Source organism: Molothrus ater, chromosome 3 (assembly GCF_012460135.2).
Source record: "Molothrus ater isolate BHLD 08-10-18 breed brown headed cowbird chromosome 3, BPBGC_Mater_1.1, whole genome shotgun sequence".
NCBI classification, from domain to species: Eukaryota; Metazoa; Chordata; class Aves; order Passeriformes; family Icteridae; genus Molothrus; species Molothrus ater.
The window spans coordinates 62,914,240-62,941,345 of record NC_050480.2 but is presented as its reverse complement, the minus strand read 5'-3'; the positions used below and the strand labels follow the sequence as shown (position 1 = coordinate 62,941,345).

The 27,106-nt window shown below is 40.2% G+C and overlaps 1 protein-coding gene and 1 long non-coding RNA gene across 5 annotated transcripts in view; one reads left to right on the top strand and one right to left on the bottom strand.

The window, feature by feature from the left end:
• Positions 1–6,347, bottom strand: part of LOC118685177 (uncharacterized) — a 129,685-nt gene extending 123,338 nt beyond the window's left edge. The window contains exon 1 of the long non-coding RNA XR_004979939.1: positions 6,239–6,347. This is a non-coding gene — a long non-coding RNA (uncharacterized LOC118685177). The remainder of the gene's footprint in view (positions 1–6,238) is intronic.
• Positions 6,348–11,986: 5,639 nt separating this feature from the next.
• On the top strand, positions 11,987–27,075 carry HSF2 (heat shock transcription factor 2). Of its 4 annotated transcripts, none has more exons than XM_036380930.2 (13): positions 11,987–12,207; positions 15,489–15,597; positions 15,802–15,929; positions 17,329–17,453; positions 19,405–19,480; positions 20,632–20,693; positions 20,808–20,892; positions 21,720–21,889; positions 23,177–23,455; positions 24,049–24,154; positions 25,039–25,098; positions 25,697–25,763; positions 26,137–27,075. In XM_036380930.2, the coding sequence occupies exons 1-13, from the start codon at positions 12,046–12,048 to the stop codon at positions 26,424–26,426; spliced, it is 1,719 nt and encodes a 572-aa protein (XP_036236823.1). In that variant the 5' UTR covers positions 11,987–12,045; the 3' UTR covers positions 26,427–27,075. The 4 variants fall into 4 exon arrangements, with proteins under 4 accessions (XP_036236823.1, XP_036236822.1, XP_036236825.1 ...); XM_036380929.2 differs by having other exon boundaries at positions 25,697–25,781; XM_036380932.2 differs by lacking the exon at positions 25,039–25,098.
• The last annotated feature ends 31 nt before the right edge of the window (positions 27,076–27,106 follow it).

Below are 27,106 nucleotides of genomic sequence, written 5' to 3'. Positions count from 1 at the left end.
TTGCAGAAGGTTGTGGTGTCATTAAATTATTTCACCAACTTCCCTGCTAGAGTTAGCAGAATTTGTCTACTCTGTTGTGGTTGGAAGCATTTCTGTTGTTTAAAAGATTTACCTCTCCTAAGTGTCCTTAGGCTTCCCTCCAATTGCAAGATCATTAGCTGAAACATTCTAAGAAATAATCCAGATCTGGTTCCTATTTTCAGTGTAAAGTTAGGGGAAAATTATTTGTTTGTTGACTGTTTACTGTGTATGCACACAGAGGCACACCATGTTGCTTGTGACTTCCAAAAATGCTGAAAATTAACATATAGTTGAAATGACATGATTCTGTGATATCAAACAATTTGACTTGCTGATAGGATCCTTTGCTTTAGTGAAGAACTCTCCTTTTTTACAGCTTTGCTCATACAGTTTGAGAGAGAATGTGCATCAGCACAGTAATATGAACACAGGGGTTAAAATTGAAGTTACTACAGCTGATGTGCAAAACAAGTCAGTCATTTAAGAAAAACACAGCTGTGGGCTGTGTACAACCCAAAATTTGCTCATCACTTGCATTTCAACTCCTGTCTGGCATGGTTACTAATCATGTTACCAAGAAAAACTCCATAACTGGATGAATGTTATCCTAATGTGTGCATAAAATCAAAGAAACTAAATTGTTAGTTAAAACTTCTGCTTATTTTATGCAAGGAGACATGTGGCTGGCTTCAGTCACTTTTGGTTGCTTTTTTTTAATAGGTTCTACACTTTTATAATGGTTACCTTTTATTGGAACACTTCTAAATAATTTGGGGTTGCACAGCACATGATGAGTTAATGCTTTCTTTTTATTTTTAGTATGCTAGAACTATCTGTTCCATCCTACAGCATGAGCTGGCTTTTTTTTCCTTGGTCACATTCCTTACAGTTCATCTGCCTATAAATGTTTTTAGACTACATCAAATGATGATGCTAAGATACTGTTGTGTGAAGTCATTAACAATAAAAATCAATCATAAAATTTTGTGGTTCATTTTGCCCAAACACATTCCACTACTACTACAAAATCAACCAACCTCTATTTTTAATAAAAATCTTATTTAGAAGCTTTTAATCTAAAATCAGCATTTGTGACAGTTGTTGATAATGTCTGTGGGGGACATTTTTGTTTCTGCTAAAATGACTTGTGGTTTGTGGAAAGCAAAGAGCAAAAGTTTATTTCTGATTAGGGCAGGCATAATGTCTGTGAAATGTCTCAGACTTGGGGAGAATCTGAATGTGTTTTCCAAGACACTAAGAAATTAAGAAGCCTAAAAGAGGATATATTCCTGTTCAGCTAGCAAGTTATATTTTCTGAGAGGTGGGTGATTTTCACTTGATAATCTTCATCCAAAACAGCACTGTTCTTTTGGGATGTCGTGATATAAAGCATTGTATATTTACAAAGCAGCAGAGGTTGCTACTTCTTGCTTTACCTCAGTAATTATTGATCTAAAAATACGAACAAATTTACAGCTGCCTGCAGTTCACAAACTGCAGATTTTGCAGCGGGCTCCCAAGGATTTCTGAGCATACTTCACAAGTAATGCTTCCACTGGTGGAGCCTTGAACTTAAACTGCTTTTAAGCAAGTCATAGATCGTGTGATCCCACAGTGGAAAAAGAAAACAGGTGGTAGGGCTAGATGTAATGGCTCTTTCCATTTTTACCAATGCTCTGACAGCTTGCCCTAGGAAGCTTTCCCTTTAGAAAAGAGATAAAATAGTACACAGAACTGGCCAGGCATATACCGTGTATGTCAGCCTCTGACTCTTGCCATAAACCTTTAAACTATAAATTAAGAATTGGTCCTTTACTTGTTTATGCAGCAACAAAACATTTTATTCTTCCTTGAAAAAAACCCAAACTTTTGTTGTCAGTGTATGACATGCTTAATTGAGTAACACTGTAGTTAAATTTGTGGTGTCTGACAATGCCTACGCATGGCTTTAAAAAAAGTCTTGAGTAATTGATTCAATGCAATATCTCTGTATTCTTTACCAGATCCAGACCAGTATCTAAATAGAGCTGCATACACCCACAGTCTTCAATGTAATAATACTTAGGTATTTAGTATTGGTGTCTTCTAACACAGTTCCTTTTCCCTCATGGTAGAAAAGGTTTTGAAATGAGAATTCTGTATGTGTTTAAGTCAGTATAAACAGCTTTGCACTGGTATTGTTCTCATCAACAGCCACTCAGGGATGAGCAGAGCACCATGTCACTGGCACAAACCTAGATTACATCAAGAAAGAAGGAACCAGCAGAACTGATGCTACTTTATCTGTATCACCACAGCAAATACTGTGTTAGGACCCTTCAACACTCAAATGAGCATTGCATCCACATTTGGATCTTCCCTGTAAGAATGCTCAGGAAAATGAGGCTTAAATACCTGCGCATAATATGTCATATCTGGCATGTCAGTATCCAAATCTTGGTGGGTTAGCCAAGCTTTTTTGAAAAAGCATGTTCACTTACTTCACTGATTTGATATTATTTTCTTCTATGATGCAGCCTTTTCTTCAAATCCTTGTGCTAGTTAATAAGTATAGCAATGATGGCTTACATGAGTTATCTCAAATGAGTATTTAAAGGGTTAGACTCTTGATTCAAATCATGCTGATTTTATCCTTTAGATAGTGGGGTGACTCAAAATGCCTTTGTCAGATGTCTTTAACCTCTCCAGCTGTCCTGTCAGTGAGGATGAGTCAGAAACTGGAGTCCTACAACTAACACGCCCTAAATGTGGAAAGCTCAGCTGTTGCCATAACTGATTTGGCAGCTTGGAGCAGGATGGGGACTGGTGTATTACTGAGGTGACAGCAGCTTTTCCAGAGTGCTGCTTCATCTTTCAGAGAAGAGAGGAATGTCTTGTTGTCCTTTGTTTTATTCTACACTGGTAGTAAAAACAGTATTTTCCAGGGGAACTGAGCTGTCTGAGCTATAGTAGAAACAATGACCTTGGTAACTTCTGAGACTGATAGTATGGAACGCTTTGTTCACTTCTGACGCTGGCATTTGGGGCAAGATGCTGAACTTGTAGAATGTGTATGTGGTACAGGATGTGATTGGTCTGTGGTCCCCTGGAGTCTGAAGAAAGGTGTCTAGTCCAGGCAGAGAAGACTCCATTAAGAACTGGGCATTCCCACTGCTTGGTAGATATATATATATATATATGACATACACACAGACTGAATTCATGTATTCAGTCCTGAGATATTTATACCTGTGTCCCCCAATGCTAAGGGGACAGACAGGTTCTTTTAGGGATCTTAGGCAGAAGGATGATCATGATGATAACCTGTAGTAGCAATTAAAGCTTATTTTCTTAGCAAACTATTAAAATTAGTATATCAAAGAATTTATTGCTAGAATGGCACTGGATTTCTAGAAGGAGAATGAAGGTACTCCAATTAAGACGTATCCTAATACAGCATTTATAATACAACCTAACTTACAATTACAGCTCTGTGTGCTGTTAGGCTTCCCTCAGGGTCAACAACAGCACCTCCCTGGCTGGGTGCCTGGGGCCTCCAGGGCTGGCAGGCAAGGGAGTAATTATCCTGGCACCCAGCAACCTTGAGGCGGGTTGGGAGGGGAAGAAGAAATCTCTTTGGTTTGTCTGCTTGGTTCATAGGACCTTCAGGGCCTGATAATGAGGGAAAGTGAACAAATACATTACCTACTTGGTTACAGAGAGCAGCTGCTTGGCTTATAGAATGGCATTGGTTATGCCAGCCATGTAATGTAGGGTCAGGAGCAGGGGGTACTGATCTCATACACATGATGTATGATGTCCTGTGGATGTTAAGTAGAAATACCCTTCCTCACAACGAGAGTAAGAAAATACTTCATAGAAAGCCATTCTGCAAACTGTAGTTAGAGTAAGTTGCGTTTGTGGCCTTTGCTGTCTTGAAGCCTTCCAAAGGGGAGCTCTGCACTTCATGACCACCTGGCAACTGCATATACAAGTGATTTTACTCTTTTCAACTAGCCATAGTTGTAATCTGCTATGGTCATATATTTTCTCCCCTGTTTCAAAGAAACTCCACAGATCTAACAGAAATTTTTAAATTTGTATTTATTTTAAAATTTAATTCAAAATTTCAGGTCTATAGGAATAATGAAACTATGCTTTCCTGAGATTTTGCTGATGGTTACTATGGCTGCATGTTTGAGTAGATTTGTGTTTTGGTTTTGCTTTCAGGGTAATGTTAAGACTATTACACAAACAATGCTTTCATTTTACTTCCACAGTATCTACTACAGGCTTCAACAGAAATGCACACAGGAAAGGAAATTTAGTTTTAGCATTTTCATTATTATCTTTAAAATGCAGCTTTTACAGCAGTAATAATAAAATTTTCAACTGTTTTTGCTTTTTTTTTTAGCTAGCTGGATTTTGAGTAGTCTGCTGAATAGTTGTGAAAAGGCATTAGTCTGTATAATAAAGTTACTAAGCCTGAGATCTCCTTTAGTCAGGATCTGTTTTCAAGTACTTTAAGTACTTGAAAATAGAATTGTCTTTAATTGGCTTTTATTGTGCTTCACCTCTCTTCATAAATCCTTTGCTGGGTGGAGAGAATCCCAAGGTATAGTGTGCCCTAACTCAAGCTTCTTAGCTCTTCACTTCCAGTGCTAGGACATTGTTTTGGCTGGGATGCTGCAACTGCTTTTGGATCTGAATTACTTGAACTGGACTATAGAACTGATACAGGATAAAAGCTCACTCCCCCCCAGGTGTCTAAAGAATTATTTTTGTGTGTGTATTTTTTAATCCAATTTACCTTGATCTAATAGTTATTGCAACCTAGTGTGGGAGGTAGCACAGCAGTAAGGGAGTGAAAAGCATTGAATTACACTGCATTGTAAGGGAAGACAGAGCGGGGAGAAATTGCTATTGAAGTAGAGCCTTTCATGTTCTTAGGATTCTTGCAGTGTTCTCTCTGTGAAGGAGCGGCACTTAGTTGAAGTTAAGAGCAGCAGTGTCTTAACAATAGCATGGAGAAAAACCTTTGTTTCTTTAAAAGACAGATTATTTGAATGTAACTAGTAAATGTGCAAGTGGAATGTCCTACTGTGCGTTACTGGCTTGGTAAAAGAAGAACATAGGATACAGCTTTCAGAGTACAGATTCTGGTTCATAATACTTGCAAGTAATGTCATGCTTGTGAAAGAAATAATATGGCCAGCAAGACCAGAGCAGTGACTGCCCCTCTGTACTCGGGACTGATAAGACACACCTTGAGTCCTGTGTCCAGTTTTGGGCCTCTCACTACAGGAAAATATTGAGGTGCTGGAGCATGTCCTGAGAAGGGAAATTGAGCTGGTGAAGGGTCTGGACAAGTCATATGAAGAGCAGCTGGGATTGTTTAGCCTGGAGAAAAGGAGACTCAGAGGAGATCTTATCACTATCCACAACTGCCTGAAGGGATGGTATAGCCAGGTGGAGGTCAGTCTCTTTTCCCAAGTAATAAGCAAAGGGACAAGAGGAAATTACCTCAAGTTGCATCAGGGGAGGTTTACATCAGATATTAGGGAAAATTTCTTCACTGAAAAGGTGGTCAAGCATTGTAACAGGCTGCCCAGGGAAGTGGTGGAGTCCTCATCCCTGGAGATTTTAAAAAGACAAGTAGCATGGTGCTTAGGGACATGTTTTAGTGGTGCACTTGGCACTGTTAGGTTGATGGCAGGAGCTGATGATCTTACAGATCTTTTCCAACCTAAATGATTCCATGTTTTTCTAATTTTCAAGTGCTTTGCTCATACAGCAAATTATGACTACAATCATAAGGTGCTCTAAGAACACCTGACACTTGTACCCCAGCACTGAAGGACAGACCCTAGTGATGAAGAGTGAAGTCAAATGAATATTTATTTGTTATGTCCCCAAAAGATGTATTAGCCCATACCCATAGATGTGCTATGACTGTAGCTCTTATCTAGAGCAGGGGAGAGGAGAAAGAGACAGTGTTGAGACTACATTAAAATTCCAGGATAAGGCACCAAATATGTGTAAACCACAGCCAGAATCTGCCAGAACCGTGGAGTCAAGATGCTCTGTGTTGAGCTCTTACGTCTGCATAATACAGAAAACTACCAGTTGCAGGAGGTTCTCAACTTAATGGTCAATTTGTGTGGGGAAGAATAAGCAGCCTAGCACAGCAGACAACATTGAGGCACATTCAATAAGGGCTTACATTTGACTAACTTACCAAAGGTGATGACAGCTGCAATTGCAGTTACAGCATAGATAGCCTTTCAGTCACCAGCTGTCCACTCAACTCTGGTGCGTGGCTGCTTCAGCAGTACTTTTAACCCAGCTGGAAAGGAAATAGCAAAATCCTGTGGAAACTTCAGTAAATCATTGCTTTTTTCTAGTATCTCTGACAATACAGGAAAACTAGTAAATTTGGGCATGTTTCTGGAAATCAAGTAATTTTTTTCTCTTCATAAAAACTTATGGGAGCCTGAACAAACAATGAGAACAGTAGATCAGGTACAGACATAGGATATTACAGTTCCACCTATTCAGATTCAGGTAAATTACACTGAAATTAGCCAGTTTGGTTTGTTTTGTTTTCAGTCTCGGTGTTTTAGGGTTTAAACAGGCTGAAGAGAGTTTTTAAATGGAGATTAGCATGGGGAGACATGATATGACAGACTCCACACCCACAGAGCAGGTGTTTTTTATCCATTCAAATCATATCTGTGAATGGCTTTGAGAGCAGACTAATCTAATTTAATATTGAAAATAATGTTAATTTTAAAGCTTAATGAGAACATTGTTACTTTTCTGTGTCAAATATATGTTTAGGGTTGCTCACTGGTACTTTGCAAAGAATTTCCACTGTGCTTTTGATAAGAATAAACCAATGCAAGGCACCTGCAAAACAATGCAATTCTGCTTTGAAGAAAGCTTTGCCATGCTCTGGAATTGAGCTGATAGAATAGTTATTATATGGAGGTCCTAATGTTTGGAATGTGAAATTGCGTGAAATAGAGGCCTTAGAATAAGTAAATCATGCATGTAGTATGTGGTTTTAAACTAGCTTCCGGCGAGATGAAAGTTTCTTTTCATGCTTTGCTCTGATTTATGAGCCTTCATTGTCACAATGTTCTGAACTTCTATGTAACAAAATCTTCTTTGAAGCACAGAAAATTGTGCTAATAGGTTTTTGTATCTACTTTTCATTTTAGAGTAAAACTGTTACATTTCGATGACCAAATGAACACAAATACTTTGGGTTTTTTTCTTACCATTGAACTTCCATAATTACTAAGACGTGGTCCCAGCAGGCTGTTCTAAAACTTCAATGAAGTTTTCTCCCAGGTGTACAGCCCATGAAACCCCCTTCCCTCTTTTTTACAAATCTACCATATTTTTGAAAGCTTCAATATAAAGATTACCTGATTTTCAGCATCTTCTACAAAGTTAATCTGGCCTGAACTCATTGTTAGCAGGTTAAGAAATGGGTTTCAACTCAGATATTTTTTGCCTCCTTTTTTTAAGATAGGTTTTTTATGGCTTCAGGCATTTTAAATCTGGAATTTTTTAAAGAATAGTAAGTTTAATTGAATGCTATTTCAACTAAACAATGCTATAGCTTGTTTAAAATATACGTTTTCCAAGTTTGTAACTTTTCCTCATATTATGAGAAAACAGTCTTTACCAAACACCAAGCATATTCAAGGTGTATGGAAGATCTTGTCTAATTGGAAAAGTCTCTTTCAAGTATTCCTCATACATAAGCAAATAAGAAATGGATACCATTTCTGTGCTTTTTGCAAAGCAAGCTGTCTTTAACAGTTTGTAGTCAATATGAATGTAGGTCTGAATTTTCCTTTCAAGAAAGAAAAACCATTGATCATGAATGGAAGATGGTTTCAGTTATCATAGCTTAATTTTAAATATACTATGGGGATCAGTTATCAAAACCTAATTTTGAAACTTGATGCCAGCCTTTGTTTTATCACTGTCTGTTAAATGTCTGGTGTGCTGACTGTGCCATCTGTTCTTCCTGCAGGGCCTAAGAAGGAAAATCACTCAGCCATCCAAAACACTGAGTGTCAATTGAATCAGATGCACAAGGATGGCATATCGCTAACTGAATAGATATTACTTTGGAAGAATAATTGTCTTAGGGTGACTTTATGATACTGACTTGTATGCCCATTCTTCTGTTTAGCCTAGAAATAAGTTTTGCACCTTTAAAACTAGATCTGAGAGTGAAGTGGGGGGAGAAGGAGAAGCAGTGGAATGTCTGAGGCAGTTGTTTTCAAAACATAGAGAGCTTCAGCATTTTTCTCTCCCGGACTGTGTTGTCTGCAGCATGGATGGACAGCAGGAGAAAGCTCTCCTTTGTTTTTCAGTTAGTGTTTTTTAGCTAGCTGAGGCAGTGAAGTTCCCTGGACTATGTTTTTTCTTTTTCTTGGAACTGTTCAAACCTGCTCTGGACTGAAAACCCATAGGAGCACCAGCAGCTCACACTTGTGGCCCACTGGGGCCTGGGACGTGGCTTTTTCCAGTGCAGGAGGGACTGATGAGAGACTGAGCAAGCTGAGCTACAGCCTACGACAACGACTTGCTGAATTTCTCATCTCTTCAGAACAAAGAGAGGTTTTATTTTTTAATATTATTAATTTTTATGCTTGTGCATACTTTTCTTGTTAAACAAAAAGTTTTTTCCATTTTTCTGCAAGGAAATTTTTTTCCCAGCCACTTGGGGGAGAGCCTGCTTGGGTTTGCTTTCTGGAGGTACCTCATTTGGAGGTTTCCTCCTAAATTTGCCCTAAACCATGACATTAATCTCTATAGATGCTCTCTGAAATGTCATCTACCTTGCCTACTCTAGCTGGTTTCATTACAAATACAGATATCTCAGACCATCCTTGGTTCAAGGAGGATTAATTTAAAGCTAGGCCTCTTAGGGCCTTGAATCTCCTTTTGATTCAAGGAGATCCTAGTATGTGTAGAGCTGGGACTTCCAGGAACACTTTTAGTTATTTAAGTAGTGTAATAATTTTTAAAGGTGGAAGGCTTGCATAAAATTTGGCTATGAGGTGCTCTGCAGTGTTTGATCCAGGATGGCCTACTTGTGGCTGGCTGCCTGTGCTTGTTCCAGGGGTAACATTTGTGCAAGCTCAGTGTCTTGATTTGTCCCTTGCTTTCATAGGGATCAATACAGTGAATCAATAAAGATAACCTTCAAATGCTGGCCATTCAGGCAGGACAAACAGTGGTAGCAAAAACAGGAGAGTATTGCCTTGAAATCTGTCCCCCTGCCTTTGTCTCTCCTCTGTCATTTTAAGTTTCTTGTTTTGCATCATGCTGTTTGTCTTAAGGAAAATCTGCACACTGGTATCCCTTGGGGAGCTGACTCAGGCTTTAGTCAGGGTCTGTTGTAACTGGAGTTCACAGAGACTGCACTTCAGACTTACAAGAGCCAGACCAACAGCACAAGCAGGGCTGTTGACCCCTGCTGCATATCCCATTGTAGGGGAATAAAATAGGAAGTCAGAGAAGATAGATTAAGTTCATATCAGAAAAGTATTGTTACATGAGGGCTGCCTTGCGACCCCTACTTGTAAATGTGCTGTGGAACAGAGTCCCCATCCCAAATTATTTTTCTTAAAGCACATCAAAACTGGACTATTAGTGGTCAAAGTTCCTATAAGAGTATGGGAGTGCTGTGGGGCTGCCTGCTGCTCGAGCATGAGAGGAAGAGACCAGTGATGGATGTGATTTTTAGGCATCTGGGATGTCAAAACAAACAGTGATAGGAACTGCTATCTAACTTTATTCTTTGGCCTCCTGCCCAGATTTGAGGTGCTGCTAACTATGTAGCCTCTCCGTGAAAGCTGTGGAAAAAAAGCGCTGGAAATCAGATGCTTCCTGTTGGCAGTGCTCCCTTAGTCCCTGAGCACTAGGTCTTAGTTGGAACTCTGACATTTGGGGGATCTCTGGGCCCAGGGGAGGAGGGAATGAGGCTCAGGAGGAACAGAATCTGCTGGAGCTTGAGGGGTTAGTTCAGAGATATGGGAAGAGATCTGAATTCCCAACATTTCACAGTACCTGAGAGGTTTTAAAGTGCAATGTTTTTCTGGAGAGGGGAGGGTGAGAACTGCATCATGGAAGATTTAAATAGCTTGACCTGTCTCAGAGCTGATAATTACCAGATTTCTGCAAGCTAGCTGGAGGAAAAATTTACTGCAGTGTGGAAAAAGATTACAGACTGCTTATGAAGATACTGGGAAGTCAAATAACCCCAGATTAAAGACTAGTGAGTTTTAAAATGGCTGGATTGTAAGATAATGTGACCAAAAGCTTTATGAACAGGGACAAACAAGTACCTAGTGTTCAGACTTCATAAGACAGTAAAATAAAAACCTAATGGAAGCCTTACTTGAGTTGTACATTGCTAACATTTTATGTTAAGTATTAATAAATAACTTCCAGTTCTCAAGCCTTGAGGCTTCAGAAGAAAACTTTTTTCCTAAACTGACGTTTAGAAAGAAAGTTTTAAAGACTTGCCTCAACTGTAAGACACTGGAAATCAAGTTACACAGCAGTCTTTTTCACCGTGGAGATGTTCAATCTACTAGGGAAATGAAAAAAAATTAAGTGCGTGGTTCCACTTCTGTCTCAGCCAAAGACCTCAATATAGGGGTTTACCTTTTGAAATACTGTCCAACAATTCTGCAAATCAACTTCTCTTTTCAGATGGAAGTTGTAAACAAGAAATATAAGATGCAGAGCAATACTGAGTCCAGATTAAGTCACAACCATTTTCTTCTCTCTGCTTATCTAGCATTTGTATCTGGATAAATGGAATCTGGTGAGAGCTTGCTGCACATGCATGTCAGGATGAAAAATTACTTGGAAAATTACTGTAAATTTGTGTTTAAATTCAAAAGGCATTAACTTTTCTCATTCCAAATACTGTCCCTGAAAAGCTGAGCCATAAAGTTAGCAACTGTGACTTCTTTCAGGAATGATCTAGTGAATGTCAGTCAAAGGGTTTGTTACAGGCTGTGGAAGGCTGTTAATGATGACAAAAGGGAAGCTGTGTGATACACAGCTTGAAACAGAAATATTGAACTTCATTTTCTTGCCACCTACCCTGCTAAAGGTTCTGTTATCTTCCCTTTGCCATTGTGCTTCGTTTTCATTGTAAGCTGAAGCAGATAAAACTCACCGAGATTCTCTGAGAATTTTTTGAGAAATTTCCACAAAAATATTAGTAACACTACCAGTCAATGAAGGTTTGTTGTGAAAATACTAATTTTAGTTCAATAGAACAACTTCTTAAAAACTATCTACAGTTATTATGTGATTAAGTTTTGCAAAATACTTGGTAGTGTATAAAAAAAAAATTAGTGTATTTCATCATTCATTAGTCTGTTTTCCTTGAAGATACCCAGTTTCTTTTCTCAGTTTCAGCAGCTGATAAGTCTGAAGTCTAAACACAAGTTGCCTTGCAGAGGGGTCTGCTTAGGGCCTGCCTGAGATGCTTTTGGGGAGAGTTGGTTTGCACGTTCCTGTTGTGCATAGGCCTGTGTACTCATGTTTTAGAGCTGACTAGCTACTCTTCACCTTTCTCCCAGGCGGTTCGGAAACGCCAGGCTGGGATAAGGCCTTACAAGGCCCGCTTGGGGCACTCGCCCGCCGTTCCCCGGGAGCCGGACCGGGACCGCTGCCACTCACCGCCCGCCTCCTCAGCCGCCCGCCCCTCGCCACGCGCCGCTGCCCCGCCGGGAACGTGCGCCCGCGCGCCGCCGCCCCGCCCCCCCGCCGCGAGGCGCGCCGCTATTGGCCCCGTTCCCCCCGTGCCGGCGCTGTTGTGACACGTGAGGGCGGCACACGTGGGGACGTTATGTAAGGCGCAGGGGGAAGGGGCGGGGCCGGCACGCGCGCGAGCTGCGGGGCCGCCGCGCATGCGGGGTGGGGGCGAGGGGCGGGGCTAGGCCGGTCTGCTTGTGCTCCCTGCCGGACAGAGGCCCCGGAGGCTCCCGAGCGACAATGAAGCAGCAACAGCAGCAGCAGCCGCCGGCACCGCCGCCCCCGCAGCCTCCCCAGCAGCCGTCGCCTCCCTTCGCCAGCCCGGGGGTCCCGGCCTTCCTCAGCAAGCTGTGGGCCCTGCTGGGCGAGACTCCCAGCAACCAGCTCATCACCTGGAGCCAGGTCGGCCGCCCCACCCCCCCCCCCCGTCCGCGTGTGGCGGAGCCCCCGCCATCACCCTGCGCTTCGCTCCGCCGGGCATCGGGGCCTGCTGGGGCCTCGGTGTGCCCGTGGGGAGGACGGAAAATCAGGGCACGGCCACATGGCTTGGTTGAGCTCGGGCCGGGCTGGGCCGGCGAGCTGAGCTGAGCTGCTCGGCAGAGGCCGGCTCGCCTCAGCCCTCAGCCTCTCCCTTGTTTTTTAACTGTGGAGTAGGAGCTGCGGTGCCCGCCCTGGGGGCGCGTCCCCAGCACAGCTGCGGAGGGTGGGGGTGTCTGTCTGGCGGCTCTGACTGAGCAGGTTCGGGCGCCCGTGGGGGTGGGAAGGGGCCCGGGAGCCGGAGGATTTTGCCGTGCGGTTAAGGAGCCGGCGTGTGGGGAACGTGGATCTGCGAAATTTCCCACCGCGGGAACGGGGCTCGCCCTCTGTTAGCCGGGGCTGCGGCAGAGCTCCGGAGGATGGGAAGAGCGGCGTGCTCAGGCCCGGTGCTGTTTCCTGTGTGCTGCCCGCGGGGCCGGATCCCGCAGGGGCTCTGGGGGGCGGCCACGTGTGGTATGGCCGGGGGCTTCCCGGGCTCGGTGTCCACCTGCTGGGGTGGCGGGAAGGGGATGGGCCACGGGGGAAGTCGAATTGGGCGCCAGTTTTCTCACAGGGCAATGAAGGGCTGGCAAGTTGATCCTGTGAGCATCATTGACAGTTCTAAACACATATTTTAATAATAAGTGCTTCATTTTTTTCCCTATTATGCTGTTTTCAATAAAATCTTGTTCTCAAATCGTATCAATATCTTCAAGTGGTATTGAGTTAAACTCAATAGAGAGCTTCTTATTTTAAATGATCTAGAAATAATGAAATGTCTTAAATATTTTACCGAAAATGATTTACCAATACCTTCAGCCAAGACTTCCCAAGGAGTGAAGCAGGAGGCCTCAGGAGATTATGGCAGCTTTTCTTCTTTTTTTTTTTTTTTAATTTTGTTTTGTTTTAGGATGGGATTTTTTTGTGATTTTTGGGGTTTGTTTTTTTTTTTGGAAGAAAGATACTAAAGGCTTTATGAAGATTGATATTGTCTACATTAAAAATGCTTGTTTTGCTGCCTTATGCCTTTAATGGAGTATTTTCAAATCTATTTTAATGTTTATTTAAAGTAAATGTACCAATACATGTGTAGGTATCCTTGTGTTTTTTTTTAAATTAAAAACAGTAAAAATAATTGAGATTCTGCAAAGCTGTTTCTAGAGGGGAAGGTTCACCCATCACAGTTGATACTGTTAACAACCAGCAGTTCCTGTGTGAGGAGGTATTGGGATTGCTTGTGATATGGGTGAGGAGTACCGAATGAAGCACTTGGAATACTGCTGTGTGCTGGAATCATTGGCACTAGGAGTTGACAATCGTATTTAGCTGTGTAGTGAAGCTTACAGGCTTAATGTCTGTGCAGCTTTGCTGTAAATGACTGTCAGGGCAACAAGAGCTTGTGGATGTGTTTCCCACATTTTTCATGTGCTAGGCCTGGACAATGTCAAGGTGCTGATAAAGTGAGGCATCACATGGAAGTTGTCTCTTGGTGTCACAGGTCACGGTAGTGCCACTTGGTTCAGCACCTTCAGTTTTTGAATTTAACACACAGCATTGGCTAAAATAGTCTGTTCTTGCATTTCTTTTGCTTCCCCTTTTTCTTCCACTGATTGGTTCTCAGCAGGCGGTAGGTAGGCATTAGGGGAAGTTTTAATCTCCCTACCTTCCTCTCAGTGTTAAGGCCTAAGTCATCCAGTGGAGAGCCATTTGTAACATCCTGTTTCTGATGCTCCCTGCTGATTTGCTGGAACAAGCTGTTGGGGTTTAACCCCACTGGTAACTAAGTACAGCTCAGCCACTTGCTCACTTCCCCACCCCCTGGTAGAGAAAGTAAAACTCGTGGGTTGAGATAACCATTTAACACTGAAATAAAGTAAAGTATGTGATAACAGTAATAAAACAGAAAGAAAACACAAGAGAAACAAATGCCCAATACAGTTGCTGACCACCTGCAGGCCAGTACCCAGCCCATCCGAGAACAGCAGTTGGCCCTCCTGCTGGATAACTCCCCAGTTTATATATTGGGCATGATGTTCTCTGGTATGGAATATCCCTTTGCCTAGTTTGGGTCAGCTGCCCTGGCCATGCACCCTCCCAGCTTCATGTGTGCCTGCTTGCTGGCAGTGCTTGGGAAGCTGGAAAGACCTTGACTTAGGGTAAGCACTGCTCAGCAACAACTAAAACTTCACCGTACTATCAACATTATTCTCTCACTGAATCCAAAACTCAGCACTCTACCAGCTACTAAGAAAAAAATTAATTCTATCCTAGCTGAAACAAGGACAAGGACCTTCATATGGTCTTACATCTGGTTCTTTAAGCTTCTTGGGATCACAGAGCTGCTGGCATTTGAGGATAATAGAAGTGACTCACTAAACTAAAAAGGCCTCTTAAGAAGATGCAGGAAAAGTGTTGACATTTGTTAAAGATAAGACTTTTTATTAACTACAGAGTGAGAGTATTGTGGATGTGTAGACAAAACCTAGACCATTTTGAAGTAGGTAATTTGCATTCTGCCATTTACTTGTCCTGTAGTTTAAATGGAGTGCAGTCATTGAAGAACAAAGATCTGATCCTTCTATTTTAGTTAAAGCCTGTGGATTAAATAAAAGATCAGTCTTCCCTCACAACTGGCATTCCAGAAGGGGAATCTTGCTTTAGGTGACTACCTTTTTGGTAACTCCATAACCCAGTGGACACCCTCACCTCTTTGACAGCTTCATCTGCTCTACAGATCCTATCAAACCAATCATGGTTTTACACTGAAAAGCAGATGGGACTGTCAGCTGGTTGTTGGTATTTTTTCCTTGCTCAGGTTCTTTGTTAAGATTCCTTACCAGGGCTTCAAAACTGCATTCAAAATTGAGAGTATTGTCCTGTAGTGAAACTGTGATCATTGCTGGTAAACGATTATTTCATATCTTCAAGCAGTGTGTAACAGTAGAGATGTTTGCCTTCAGATACAGGTAATGATGTAAATTGATAGTACTCAGTTGCTTTGCAACTGCAAGGTTTGTACCCTTTTTGTTTTGGAAAATTGTAGGCAAGCAGATCAGTAATGTACTGCGTGCACAAAGGAAACATTCCAATCTGGTGATTAATTCTAAAAGCCCAGTGTGTTTTCTGCTATGGTTTTTAAGTGGCTTAATGTGTCTCTCTCATTTTAGAATGGAAAGAGTTTCTTGGTGTTGGATGAACAGAGATTTGCAAAAGAGATTCTTCCCAAGTACTTCAAGCATAACAACATGGCAAGCTTTGTCAGACAGTTAAACATGTGTAAGTTCCTGGAGTTTTGCATTCTAGCACAGTTCTAAATCCTGTACACAAAAGTTAAGTTATCATTTCCTTTGAGCAGGTGCTTTATGTTCTCTACAACTAGGATACTGCTTATTCTCAAAATTGATAACAAGATAGTGGGGACAGCATATTTTGAATTTCTTAATGTGGGTTTTGAGATTTTTCTTTTGTTTTTTTTTTAAGATGGCTTCCGTAAAGTTGTCCATGTTGATTCTGGAATTGTCAAACTGGAGCGAGACGGTCCAGTAGAGTTTCGGCATGCATATTTTAGGCAGGGCCGGGAGGACTTGCTGGAACACATTAAAAGGAAGGTTAGTGAAAATCCAGTGTGTGGAAAACCTGTACTGTTCAGTATTGATAAATAGCCAAGTTCATGTCAGATTTTAATGCAGGATTGTGAGTGCAAATAAGTTCAGACTTTATGGAAACAAACTTCCCTGCTTTCATTTATATCTTGAGCTTGTAAAGATATTTTGGGGGATTTGACAAGGCTCTTTTTATCTACTTTGCTGTCATTGTAGTAAAGTTTTAACAGGTGGCAAAAAAGTGTGAGTTATGTAATATGACAATTTGCAAATGAGTATTAGAAGTGCAGAGCGTACTTTGACTTTACCATCATCAATGTAAGAAACTACTTGTTTATGTAGCTTGTTTCAGAATAAAGCTACTGTAAGCATTAGACTTGTACACCCAAGAGAATGGGGCAAACATATAAACACATTAATTATGCTTCTGAAATGTGCTCTGCTGTTACTGAGTCAAGTGCATATAGATAGCAAATAGAAATATGGCAAATGAAACTGGATGTCATGGTTAACTCCAGACAACAACTCAGCCCCACACAGCTACTTGCTCACTACCCCCATGTCAGGATGTGGAAGTGAATTGGGAGAGTAAAAGTGAGAAGACTCATGGGTGGAGATGAAGGCAGTTTAATAAATAAAGCAAAAACTACACACACACAAGCAAAGCCAAACTGGGAATTCATTTACTACTCCCCATGGGAAGGCAGGTGTTCAGCCATCCCCAGGAAAGCAGGGCCCCATCACGTGTAATGGTGACTTGGGAAGACAAATGCCATCATTCTGAACATCCCTTCCACTTCCTTCTTCTTTTCCTCAGTTTTAGGTGCTAAGCATGACACCATATGGTAGGGAATGCTCCTTTGGTGAGGTGGGGATAACTCTCCCAGCTGTGTGTGTGCCCTCTCAATTTTTTGTGCAGCCCCAGCCAACTGGCTGGTGGAGTGAGGTGAGAAGCAGAAGAGCCCTTGACTCCATGTATAAGCATAGCTCAGCACTAACAAAAACATCTCTGTATTGCCAGCACTGCAGCACAACTGCACAAGTCCAAAACAGAGCCCCGTGTTTGCTGCTATGAAGAAAATTACCCCATGCCAGCCAAAACCAGCACAGGGTGATTGATGTACTGGTTATCACCAGGTTATTGTGATGCAGTTATGATGAAGTAGAGCACTTGGGAAAATGCCTGAAGAGTCAGGAGTGTACACAAATATTTGTAACAACTAAAGCTAATGTGGTAACAGCTGTGTTTCTGGTTTGGGGTTTTTTTTTTGGATGCTTGGTTTATTATTAAATTAAGTGTATATTTTGTTAACATTAGTAAGAAAATATACTTCATCACCAAAAGAGAATAATAATTTAGCATGAGTTAAGGGAAGTGTTGTTTCTGGATTCTAATCTTTTAAAGGTTTCTTCTTCGAGACCTGAAGAAAACAAGATCCGTCAGGAAGATCTCTCTAAAATAATATGCAGTGCTCAAAAGGTGCAAATTAAGCAAACGACTATTGAATCCCAGTTGTCTCTTTTGAAGAGGTAAGTTGCTTCATCAGTATCTGATCCTTGATGCTGAGTAATTGTGATACTAGATATTGGACAAAGACATATTTCTAGGTGTCTCTTGATTTCTGGTTGCCTCATTTCAGTTATTGCTTTAGGAACATAAACTTCCATAGAAAAATTGCTTTAAAATTGAACTTTTTGATATTATTAAAAGTTACAGGCAATGTTGGTGTTTGCAGACCTGTCAAGTAGTAGGCAATTAGATAACACCTTTAATAATAGTTCCATATAGATGCTGAATCTGAATATTTAAATCAGTTCTTAGTATAAAGTATGCGGTTTTTGTCTTCAAGTTTGAAATAGCTACTGTATTTGTTTTGAGGCAGAGTTTGGTTTGTGCAGCTTGCATATAATACTTTTGTAGGACAATTGATGTCTATGCTCATTGTTTTTATTTTCTTGTTGTTTTTGTCCTTATGCCTCACTGTTAAAAATTGTGGAAGTGTTAATACCCATGAAAAAGTGTTTAGAAAATCTGATTTGGAAATTCATTAGTTAGCTTATTGACAAAGAAACAGAATTGAAAATCCAAATGTAAATAGAGTTTTTGTAGAATTTCATTACTGCCTGCTTAGAAATTATGATTTATTCTCAACAGTGAGATATGTGTCACAAATTACTTAATCCTTTAGAATATGTAGATACAGACTAGATACATAAGCATGAGGTCATGCACTGTAAGTCTCATCATCTCAGTAGAAACTCTATTAGAGTAGTTTCTATTTCTTCTTCTAGAAGATGGTTTCATGACGGTGTACCTCTGTGGCAGAGATCACCAATTAGTTCAGGTTTTAAGAAGTAAATTCTCTCATTTCTAGACTTCAGTTCTAGTGACTTGAGTGGTAGAATATTTAGCGGCAAACTTCTTTTGCTTAGGGCATAGTCTTTGTTAGAATCTGGCCAGTCTAGAGTAAAAATTATATTTGCCCTTTTGAAATCCTGGATGAATTTGGGTTGAAAGGAACCTCAGAAGCCATCAGGTCCAAACTGCTGCCCAGAGCTGGGCTGGCTTTGACCGAAATGACAGCCAGCTGCTAATTAACTGACAGTTAGTAGAGATGAGAACATAGGGGTTAATCTTTGACATCTCATCAGTTTAAAGTGAATGAAGTAGAAACTGGAGCTAAATCAGAAGACCTGGTCCTACAAAACATGTTGAGAAAGCTAGTGAAAAAGCTGAGAAAGTTCAGAGTCCCTCACTTCTGCTGTTAATTTTGTGATGGAACTGTACTCTTAAATTGTATGTTGGACATAGGAGCACTTTGAGGAGCGAGTAGTACCCTTCATCACACTGCATATGAGCTGCTGTTTCTGAAAACTTAGTTTAAGGTTTCCTAAAACCCCATATACCAGTGCAGTTTGCTTCTTTGTGTTGAAAATTAAACTACAAAAGAGAGGAGGGTGGTATGTCGTCTACCCATATTCACTGAAGCTTTTGGTACTCATTATCTACCTCTTAACATGGCATACACTGTGGAAGCAAAAAGGGCAGTTTTTACACTGTCTCAGTAATTGGAGTCCTGTGAGTACTGGAAGAACCAAGGTTTCTCAAAACAGTGGTTTGTGAAAACTGCTACCTCTGACATGCTCCTGTTATTTTGATCACCTAACATGCCTGTTTACTGCAGCTAATGGAGGTAACTGTTAAATGCTGATGGTTAATATTTAAATGCTGAATGTATGGGCAATGATTATTGCCAAATTTGGGAATTTTGGGTTTTTTTTTTCCTTTAAAGCAGAATTTGTTGTGTTTGGGTCTTTGTTTCACAGTTACTTTCCAAGGCTGCTTGGTGCCTGTGTGACACTCCCACTCCAACCCCCAATCTAGAAACACATTTGAAAGTGTTTTAATGAAGCCAACTGATCTTTAACAATAATTAAATACTAGTTTTAGTGTGACTTTTAAATCATCATTTTTAAACAGAGAGAATGAATCCCTTTGGAGGGAAGTGTCAGAACTGAGAACAAAACACTTGCAACAGCAGCAAGTTATTCGAAAGGTAAGGCTTCATTCAAGTGTTCTGTGTGCTTGAGTGAGTGCTTCTGAAGCAGGAATGCTTTGCCATGTTATCTGGCTTTGCCCTCACTCAGCTTTTTATAATGTCAGATCTCTCTTTAATAGAAAAAACAGCAGGGTGGGATCTGATGAACAAACCCTACTAATAAAAACATTCAGGGTATTTTATTGCATAAGCAGAAAATAAGGACAAAGTCTTGTGAACATTTTCAAAGAAAGAGGCTCAAGAACATCCTACATCTGTTATTACATTAACCTTAATATGGTCCATCCATTTTTTTATTACTTTGGGAATCAGATGTCTAATTCTCTGTCAGCTGCTTGGGAGTAACTTGCTCACTGCAAGAATTTCAAGATTTTGTATTGGAAGTTCACTACTGCCCCACTTAACTGACCTGTTGACTGTATATTCCTAGTTACCAGAGGAATAAATAATTGAGTGGAACCTATTGATAATATGTTAACTTAGATTATTTAACAGTTAGATTTATGATCAGCTAAAACTGATATAAATGTGTAGAGCTTATAGATCTATTTTTTAACATATCACGGCATCACTGCAAGTAGCCTTGTAGCAGAGACTTAGTGACTTTTTTCCCAGTTTCTTCAAGCCAGATACATCTTTAAAGCCTTAGATTTAAAGCATAAGAGAAGGAAGGCTAACATTCAGAAGGAATGACAGCTGATGAATACTGTTAATTGTACATGTAATTTTTTTTTCTGAATCTGTCAAAAACATCTTTCACCAGAACCAGTATTTACAGATTCAGGTCATGTATATGGTCCACATCCCTATATGCCTTTTGTCATTGCTAATTAGAATTCTTTTAATCATTTGAGTTGCTGCATGTCTTTCTGTGTCTTGTATGATGTTGTATAAAAGCTGGCTGTTATCACCTGCTATGTGAAAAGTCTTTAACAATTGAGTAACTATTTAGGGATTATCAGCACTGGTTTATACCTTGATTTTTAGGTTTTCTGAACAGCTTTGTATAAAAGTTATTATGCAAACAAAGTGTTTTGCTGTTTATGTATAGGTTTTATTACTGGTGTCTTTTGCTATAAGATGCCTTGGTACTTATGAGAAACAGTTACAAAGTAAAGCAACCAACAGTAGTGTTCTCTCCCTTACAGATTGTACAATTCATTGTTACCTTGGTGCAGAACAACCAACTAGTGAGCCTAAAACGTAAAAGGTAAATATGGTCTTGGACACTTTCTGTCCACTTGATAAACTGACAAGCCTTGTTGACTAATTACCAAAGAGGTGGGTTTGAAATGGTCGTCTTACTTTGCTCTTTCTGATGTAGGCCTCTACTTCTGAACACTAATGGACCTACAAAGTCGAATGTATTTCAGAAAATTGTGAAAGAACCAGCTGACAGTAGCCACCATGTAAGTTTTCTATTATGGGTACTCTCTGTTTGGATGGAATGCAGGTGGGCACATGGATCAAATTCATTGTCATATGGAGACTATAACACAGCTGTGTACTGAGAGCTGTCACCTTGTACAGGTGATAGGCCTTGTTGTTTACTTTCAGAATCTGAAGGGGTTGATAATCACCATTCACTTTCCAACATAAGCATGTATAAACCAGTTATCTCTGTATTAAATACATGATGGTGCTGAAAGCAGTTTGCTTTTAAGAGTGGTGCTATTAGAAATAGCACGTATAATGTTGCATTGTTATCTCGGGAATGTGGCATCCCTGGCCCCATACAGGGACAAGGGCCCAGTGTGCTGCTCTGCAAGGCAGTATCCAGCCCAGCAAAATCATGTCATGTTCCTGTTACATTTGAATGAGTCACACCACTGAAAGTTGTTTTCAGCTGTCCAAATAGTAATTGGTGAGGAAATTGTTAAAACAAGTTCTGTAGGGTGGCACTAGAATTAGCTTTATAACAAAGTACTGTTTAAAACAGCAGTCACTGTTTTAATATTTTTAGTTCTAATATCTGACACTGCTAGTATAATTTTATTTCTACTCCTGTAGTATTTACCAATTCTTTTTCCTGTAGCTGTTATTCTCCAGCATGTTTATTTACTTGTATAGCTTTTTTCTATTAAACATAGATCTATACAAACAGCTTGTAATCTCCAAGGTGTAGAAAAGCTCTTAGACTTCATTAGATGTGAAGCATTTTAATATACAGTGATAACTGTCAAAATGCTGAAGCTCATTGTTCCTCTGCCCTGACTATTTTAAAAATAATTCTCAGGTACCTCTCAACAGAAATGAGGGCTTAAAACAACGGGAACAGATTTCAGATGACATTGTGATTTATGATGTCACTGAGGATGTGGGTGAGGAAGAGCATCCCATGGCTGATGAAGAAAATCTTCCTGTTACACCAGAAACAAGTGAAGATACCACTTCAGATTCTTCCAAGTAAGAAGTCTCAACATGTTTGTGTTGATAAATGACTTTCAGTGTTGTATAACATGCACTAATTCAGATGTCTTAGATATTTTTTTTAGTGAAGTGGTTAGAATTATTCAGCACTCCTGCACATACAGAAACTTCATCTGTGAATTCACACTAGCTTTTGACTTATTGACCTCTGGATTTGTTCTAAAATAGTTAATTGGCTGTTGGAGTTTTAATATCAGGAGTATAGAAACTGGTGAAAGCAATCTGTATTATTGCATAATTGTTAAATATACTAAAGCTAGAGTAAGAGAAGTCTTCTTTACTTTTTGGTTGTGTATACAGATAGGAATGACTTCCCTTGTTTTTCCAGGTTTTTGTGGAGAAAAATTTACATGTGGTGTATGTCAGGTTTTGGTGTGGTCCTTGCATTAAGCCAGTTAATTTCAGGGTTCTGGGTTTTTTACAGTCCAGTTGTTTTTTGTAATTGTGTTCCTTCCTGTCTGTACTCCAGTGCTACAGAAGTTCTCCTTTCAGCCACAAGCAAATTGAAACTCTGTTCAAGGATTTAGATGCAACTCTCTTCTTGAGTAGCATTGGACTGATAGGGCCTGTATTATGCCTCAAGGAAAAAACCCTAATATTTGTAGCTTATACTTGAATTGGCACCATTGTTCTTGCTCAGCTGATGCCTGAGAATGCATTCTCTGATAGAAAAGCTTCATGAAAAAAAGGCTGTGATAGAGAGGCAGCACAACTAACAGCTTCTTAAGGGTTAAGAACCAGAATAGGCATGAAAGCAAATCATTTGAGGCTCGCTCTTGGTTTTCAGGTTTTGTTCCTGGTATGCATAATAAGGTTAACTACAAACCTGTTGACTGGGATGCTTTGTTGTGGGTGCTCCAGAGTTGATGCTGTTCAACAGGAAATAGGCAAAATATATACTGTCTTGTCTGTCTTGGTGGCCTTGTATGATTTGGTACATACTTCACATTTATATGCAAGCTTATAGTGGTTCTAATGACAAAAGTGTCAGTGTTCCTATAGCTCTTTAGCAGTTGGTTACTGTAGTGTGGCACAAGAGTGTCTCCTAACTGAGCTGCATTAATTGTATTGATCATTACAGAACTGTATCAATGGAAGATAGATATTTCATCTATTCATCTATCTCGTGTTTAGTATTAAAAAGCAGTAGAAAAGTTTATTTCCTGATAGTAGCTTGACTAAAGTGAGAGGTAACTAAACCTGTGGAATAATACCCATTTAAATGTGTATGAAATGCTGTAATTAATTTATCTCACATTACAGCTGTAGCTGTAGCTACCATTCTCCTGATATTGTAATTGTGGAAGATGATAATGAAGATGAATATGCCCCTGTAATTCAAGGGGATAAAAACACTGAATCAGTTGCTGTCCCAGGTAATGATCCAGCCAGCCATGTCAGTGACAGCACAAGCCCACTCATGTCAAGTGCTGTACAGCTGAATAACCAGTCAACTTTAACTGCAGAAGACCCAGTCTCTGTGATGGATTCCATACTCAATGAAAATGGAGTAATTTCACAGAATATAAATCTTCTTGGAAAGTAAGTAGTCTGGTCTTTTGGTTTTTTCTAGTATTAGAACTGATTATTTGACTGAAGTAAAAAGAACTGAAAAGCAGTTTCTTCTGAGAACTTTAGACTTACAGGCTACTGATATTCCAGCCAGTTTCTGAAGATTCTTCTATTTTAAGTATTTTAAGATGCGACCTCTGATTTTAATTGTTAAGTGAGTGAGTTGAGATGTTTAATCTGGCAGTGTAATGTTGTGGAGATTGTTGAAATCATCAGGATTTATTTTTGTCATTCCTGCAGGTGGATTAGACCCATTAGGGCTATGCAGCAATTGCATCTCTGCCAATGTCATGTAATATGTTGACATCTCTGCTAATATGTCATGTTATGTTGACATGATTTCTGTGATACCTATTCCAGAGCACCTGTCTCCTGACTTGGGTTCTCTTCTAAAGAGGCTAAAAGTCTTCATTTTTCCAGAGGTCATTTCTTGTGAAAGACTTAGTTCATTCTAGGTCTGGTAAAGATTTTTAGATGCATGTAGTACATCTGTGTAAAGCTTACTTAAGGATTTCTCTTACTTTATTAAGGGATACAGCAATAAAATACTGTTTGCTTTCTAGAGTTGAACTTCTGGATTATCTGGACAGTATCGACTGCAGTTTAGAGGACTTCCAGGCTATGTTGTCAGGACGACAGTTCAGCATAGATCCAGATCTCCTGGTTGATGTAATTTTGACTTAAAATTAAGTATTTTCATAATAGGCTATAGGAAACATTTGTGTGTATTGTTACTGTTTAATATGGATTTAAATCACAAATGATCTTTTTTTCCTTCCCTTTACAAAGCAAAGTTATAAATTTTTATGAGTTTCTGGAGCACTGGTATAAGTCTTAAAGCTACACCACTGCTCAAGTGAATGCTTAAGTTTCTTACTGAACAGTGGCTTTCTTAATGAAATAATGCTGATATTTGTTGTGATGTGAACTTGGATGTCAAGTCAATTAATTAATACTCTTGCTCGGAAATAACCCAGCACATTATCTTTGGTCTTCTCAATGAACTGGGGTTAAAAAGAACCTTCCTCCCTGTTGCAAGACCACGTTGCTGGCTGGTAGCAGGGTGTTGTCTGCCATGACTCACATGTCCCCTCTGAAGTGCTGCTCCCTGTCCATTTGTTCCTTAAGCCTAACCTGAGCCCCAGTGCATGAGGTTACTGGGTCCTGGTGACATGTGGCTGCTGAACCTGCTGGAGTGCTCTTGGCCCCTCTCCCACTTCACTGAGATCCCTCTTAAAAGCACCTCTGCTCTCCATTTACTGATGGCTCCTTCCAGCTTGGTGTCACTTGCAATTTCATCCATCTTGCAGACAGAATTATCCATGCAGCAGTGTCAGTAGAAATTGGTGTTTTAAGACTGCAGCAAACCATGTTAGATGCCATACAGTTGTTTCTTTTGTGATCAGGGTTCATGGAATTCCACATAGTCTTCAGTCCTCATAGAGGGTGGACTAAGTACAGGGGTTTTTCTCACACATACAGAAGCAATGGTCTTGTATTTTTAATAGCAACACTGAGATACCTAAAACTTGGATGTCTTTTGTCTTATTCAGCTTTTTACAAGTTCTGTGCAGATGAATCCCACAGATCATGATCATATCACTAATACCAAAGTAAGTCTTAAATCCATTGCTCAACATATGCACTAGTGAGAGATGCAAAATTCACTCATCTTTTGCTGTTCTCTTTACTGGAATCATGGCACTTTGTGCTCTGGCTTTTAAGACTTGCATGAGAATAGGAAGACTGCAGCTGAGTTCATCCTGTTGGGCTTTAAACAGCAAAGTAAAAAGCACCTGAATTAATTAGCAGTGCCCTTTAAAACTTGCACTACCTGTACATTATACCAGTCTCTTGACTTTTGTATCTCCGAGATTTTTTTATTTGCAAACATGGTATGCACTTCTATCAGAATGGTTTCATCTGTATTTCTGGTGGGAAGAGAAACCAGTAATAAGCAGTGAAGCAAAGATGTAGCGCTTTGAATTTGTCCAGTTCATTTAAAGCATTAGTTTTGGTTCTTGCTTTGTGTAGCCTGTGTTTCCATTTCATGTTTTTTCAGCCAAGGTATGTTAGTGTGGGTAATACTGATTATGCCACTGCATCTTATTACAAATAAAGAAATAATATTTGTCATAGTCGTTCAGCTGTTCTCCAGTGGCATTGGAACAAGTTGAAAAGTGTATTTTAAAAGTTTGCTTTTGTTCCCAGGTGGAGACAAAGGGAAAAGAAGCTAACAAGAATAACGCTGGTCCAGCAGCTTCACAGGAAACGCAAGGTACTAAGCCCAGATCAGGTTAGTTGTAGTCATCTATTGAACATTTCCACAGTTGAACATTACTCTAAAAGCCATCTCAGTTATTTGCTCCTTATCTGATTTTATGTTATGCTGATAAATAACCAAAACACAATACTTAGTATATTTGCTTTTTGGATTTTTGTCTCTGCACTAGATGCAGAGAAACTGATGTTTTGCAGGTGAATCTGCACTAATAATGTTATGCATGAACGTAACAATTCTTTCAAAACACAAACACCTATCTTTTTTTATAATTATTCTTTAAATAAATACTGTGGGTTGGATTTTTTTTTTCCTTCTGCATGTAGAAAGGCACATGAATTGATATTCTGGGAATTTTTTTTCCCCACAGATAAGCAGCTGATACACTACACTGCTTTTCCACTCCTTGCATTCCTCGATGGGAACCCAGGCTCTGCTGTTGAGAGTGGGGGCTTCACAGCTGAAACTCTTTCCACTGTTGAAAAATCCCTGGAAGGGGATGAGCTCCTGGAGAGCAGCCTGGATCCGCAGCCCACCCAGAGCAAACTGGTGCGTCTGGAGCCACTGACGGAGGCAGAGGCGAGCGAGGCCACGCTGTTCTACCTGTGCGAACTTGCCCCAGCACCCATGGACACAGATATGTCCTTCTTGGATAACTGATGTGAGGGAGGCTCTGTATATAGTCATGAAGATGAACTATTTATTTAGAATATTGTTTGGTATGAGAGTTTTTTGTACATCACTGTTTTATGTAACCAGATATGTGGAATCTGAAGTACCTTTCCTGTCTTATACAAGCAGTTGTTTAGCTATGGAGTTAGACAAGCCACCAGGCACAGCTGGCACTGCTGAGCCTGGCTCCTGCTGCACTGCTGTGAACACTTGGTGTTGCCCACATTGCGCGTACTGCAAGTAACCAACACTTGTCAATAGTGAGCTTTGGTTTATGGTTTCTTATACTTCTTGTCTTACATATGATGACATAAACTAGTAGTGTATGGTTAGGGAACACTGAGTTTTTCTGTATTTTGGGGTTTTTATTTTTTACATTTTGTTTAACACACATGAGGCTTTTTTGGGGTGGGGGGACCAGGACCTGATGTAGGCTTTTTTTTTCCCTGCTTCAACTGGGAACAAAGTGCCTGTACCTTGCTAAATCTTGGTTCTGCCTTACTTTCACTTCAGTGGAAGTGCTCACATATAGCACAAACTGGGGAAAAGTTGTTGACAGCTGCCAGGCCCCATGACTGCATGAGTACTTTTAACTTGGACCATCTATGCTGACAAAATAAATGTTACTTAAGTGTGATACTTGTCAAAAGTTTGTCTCTTATTCTGTG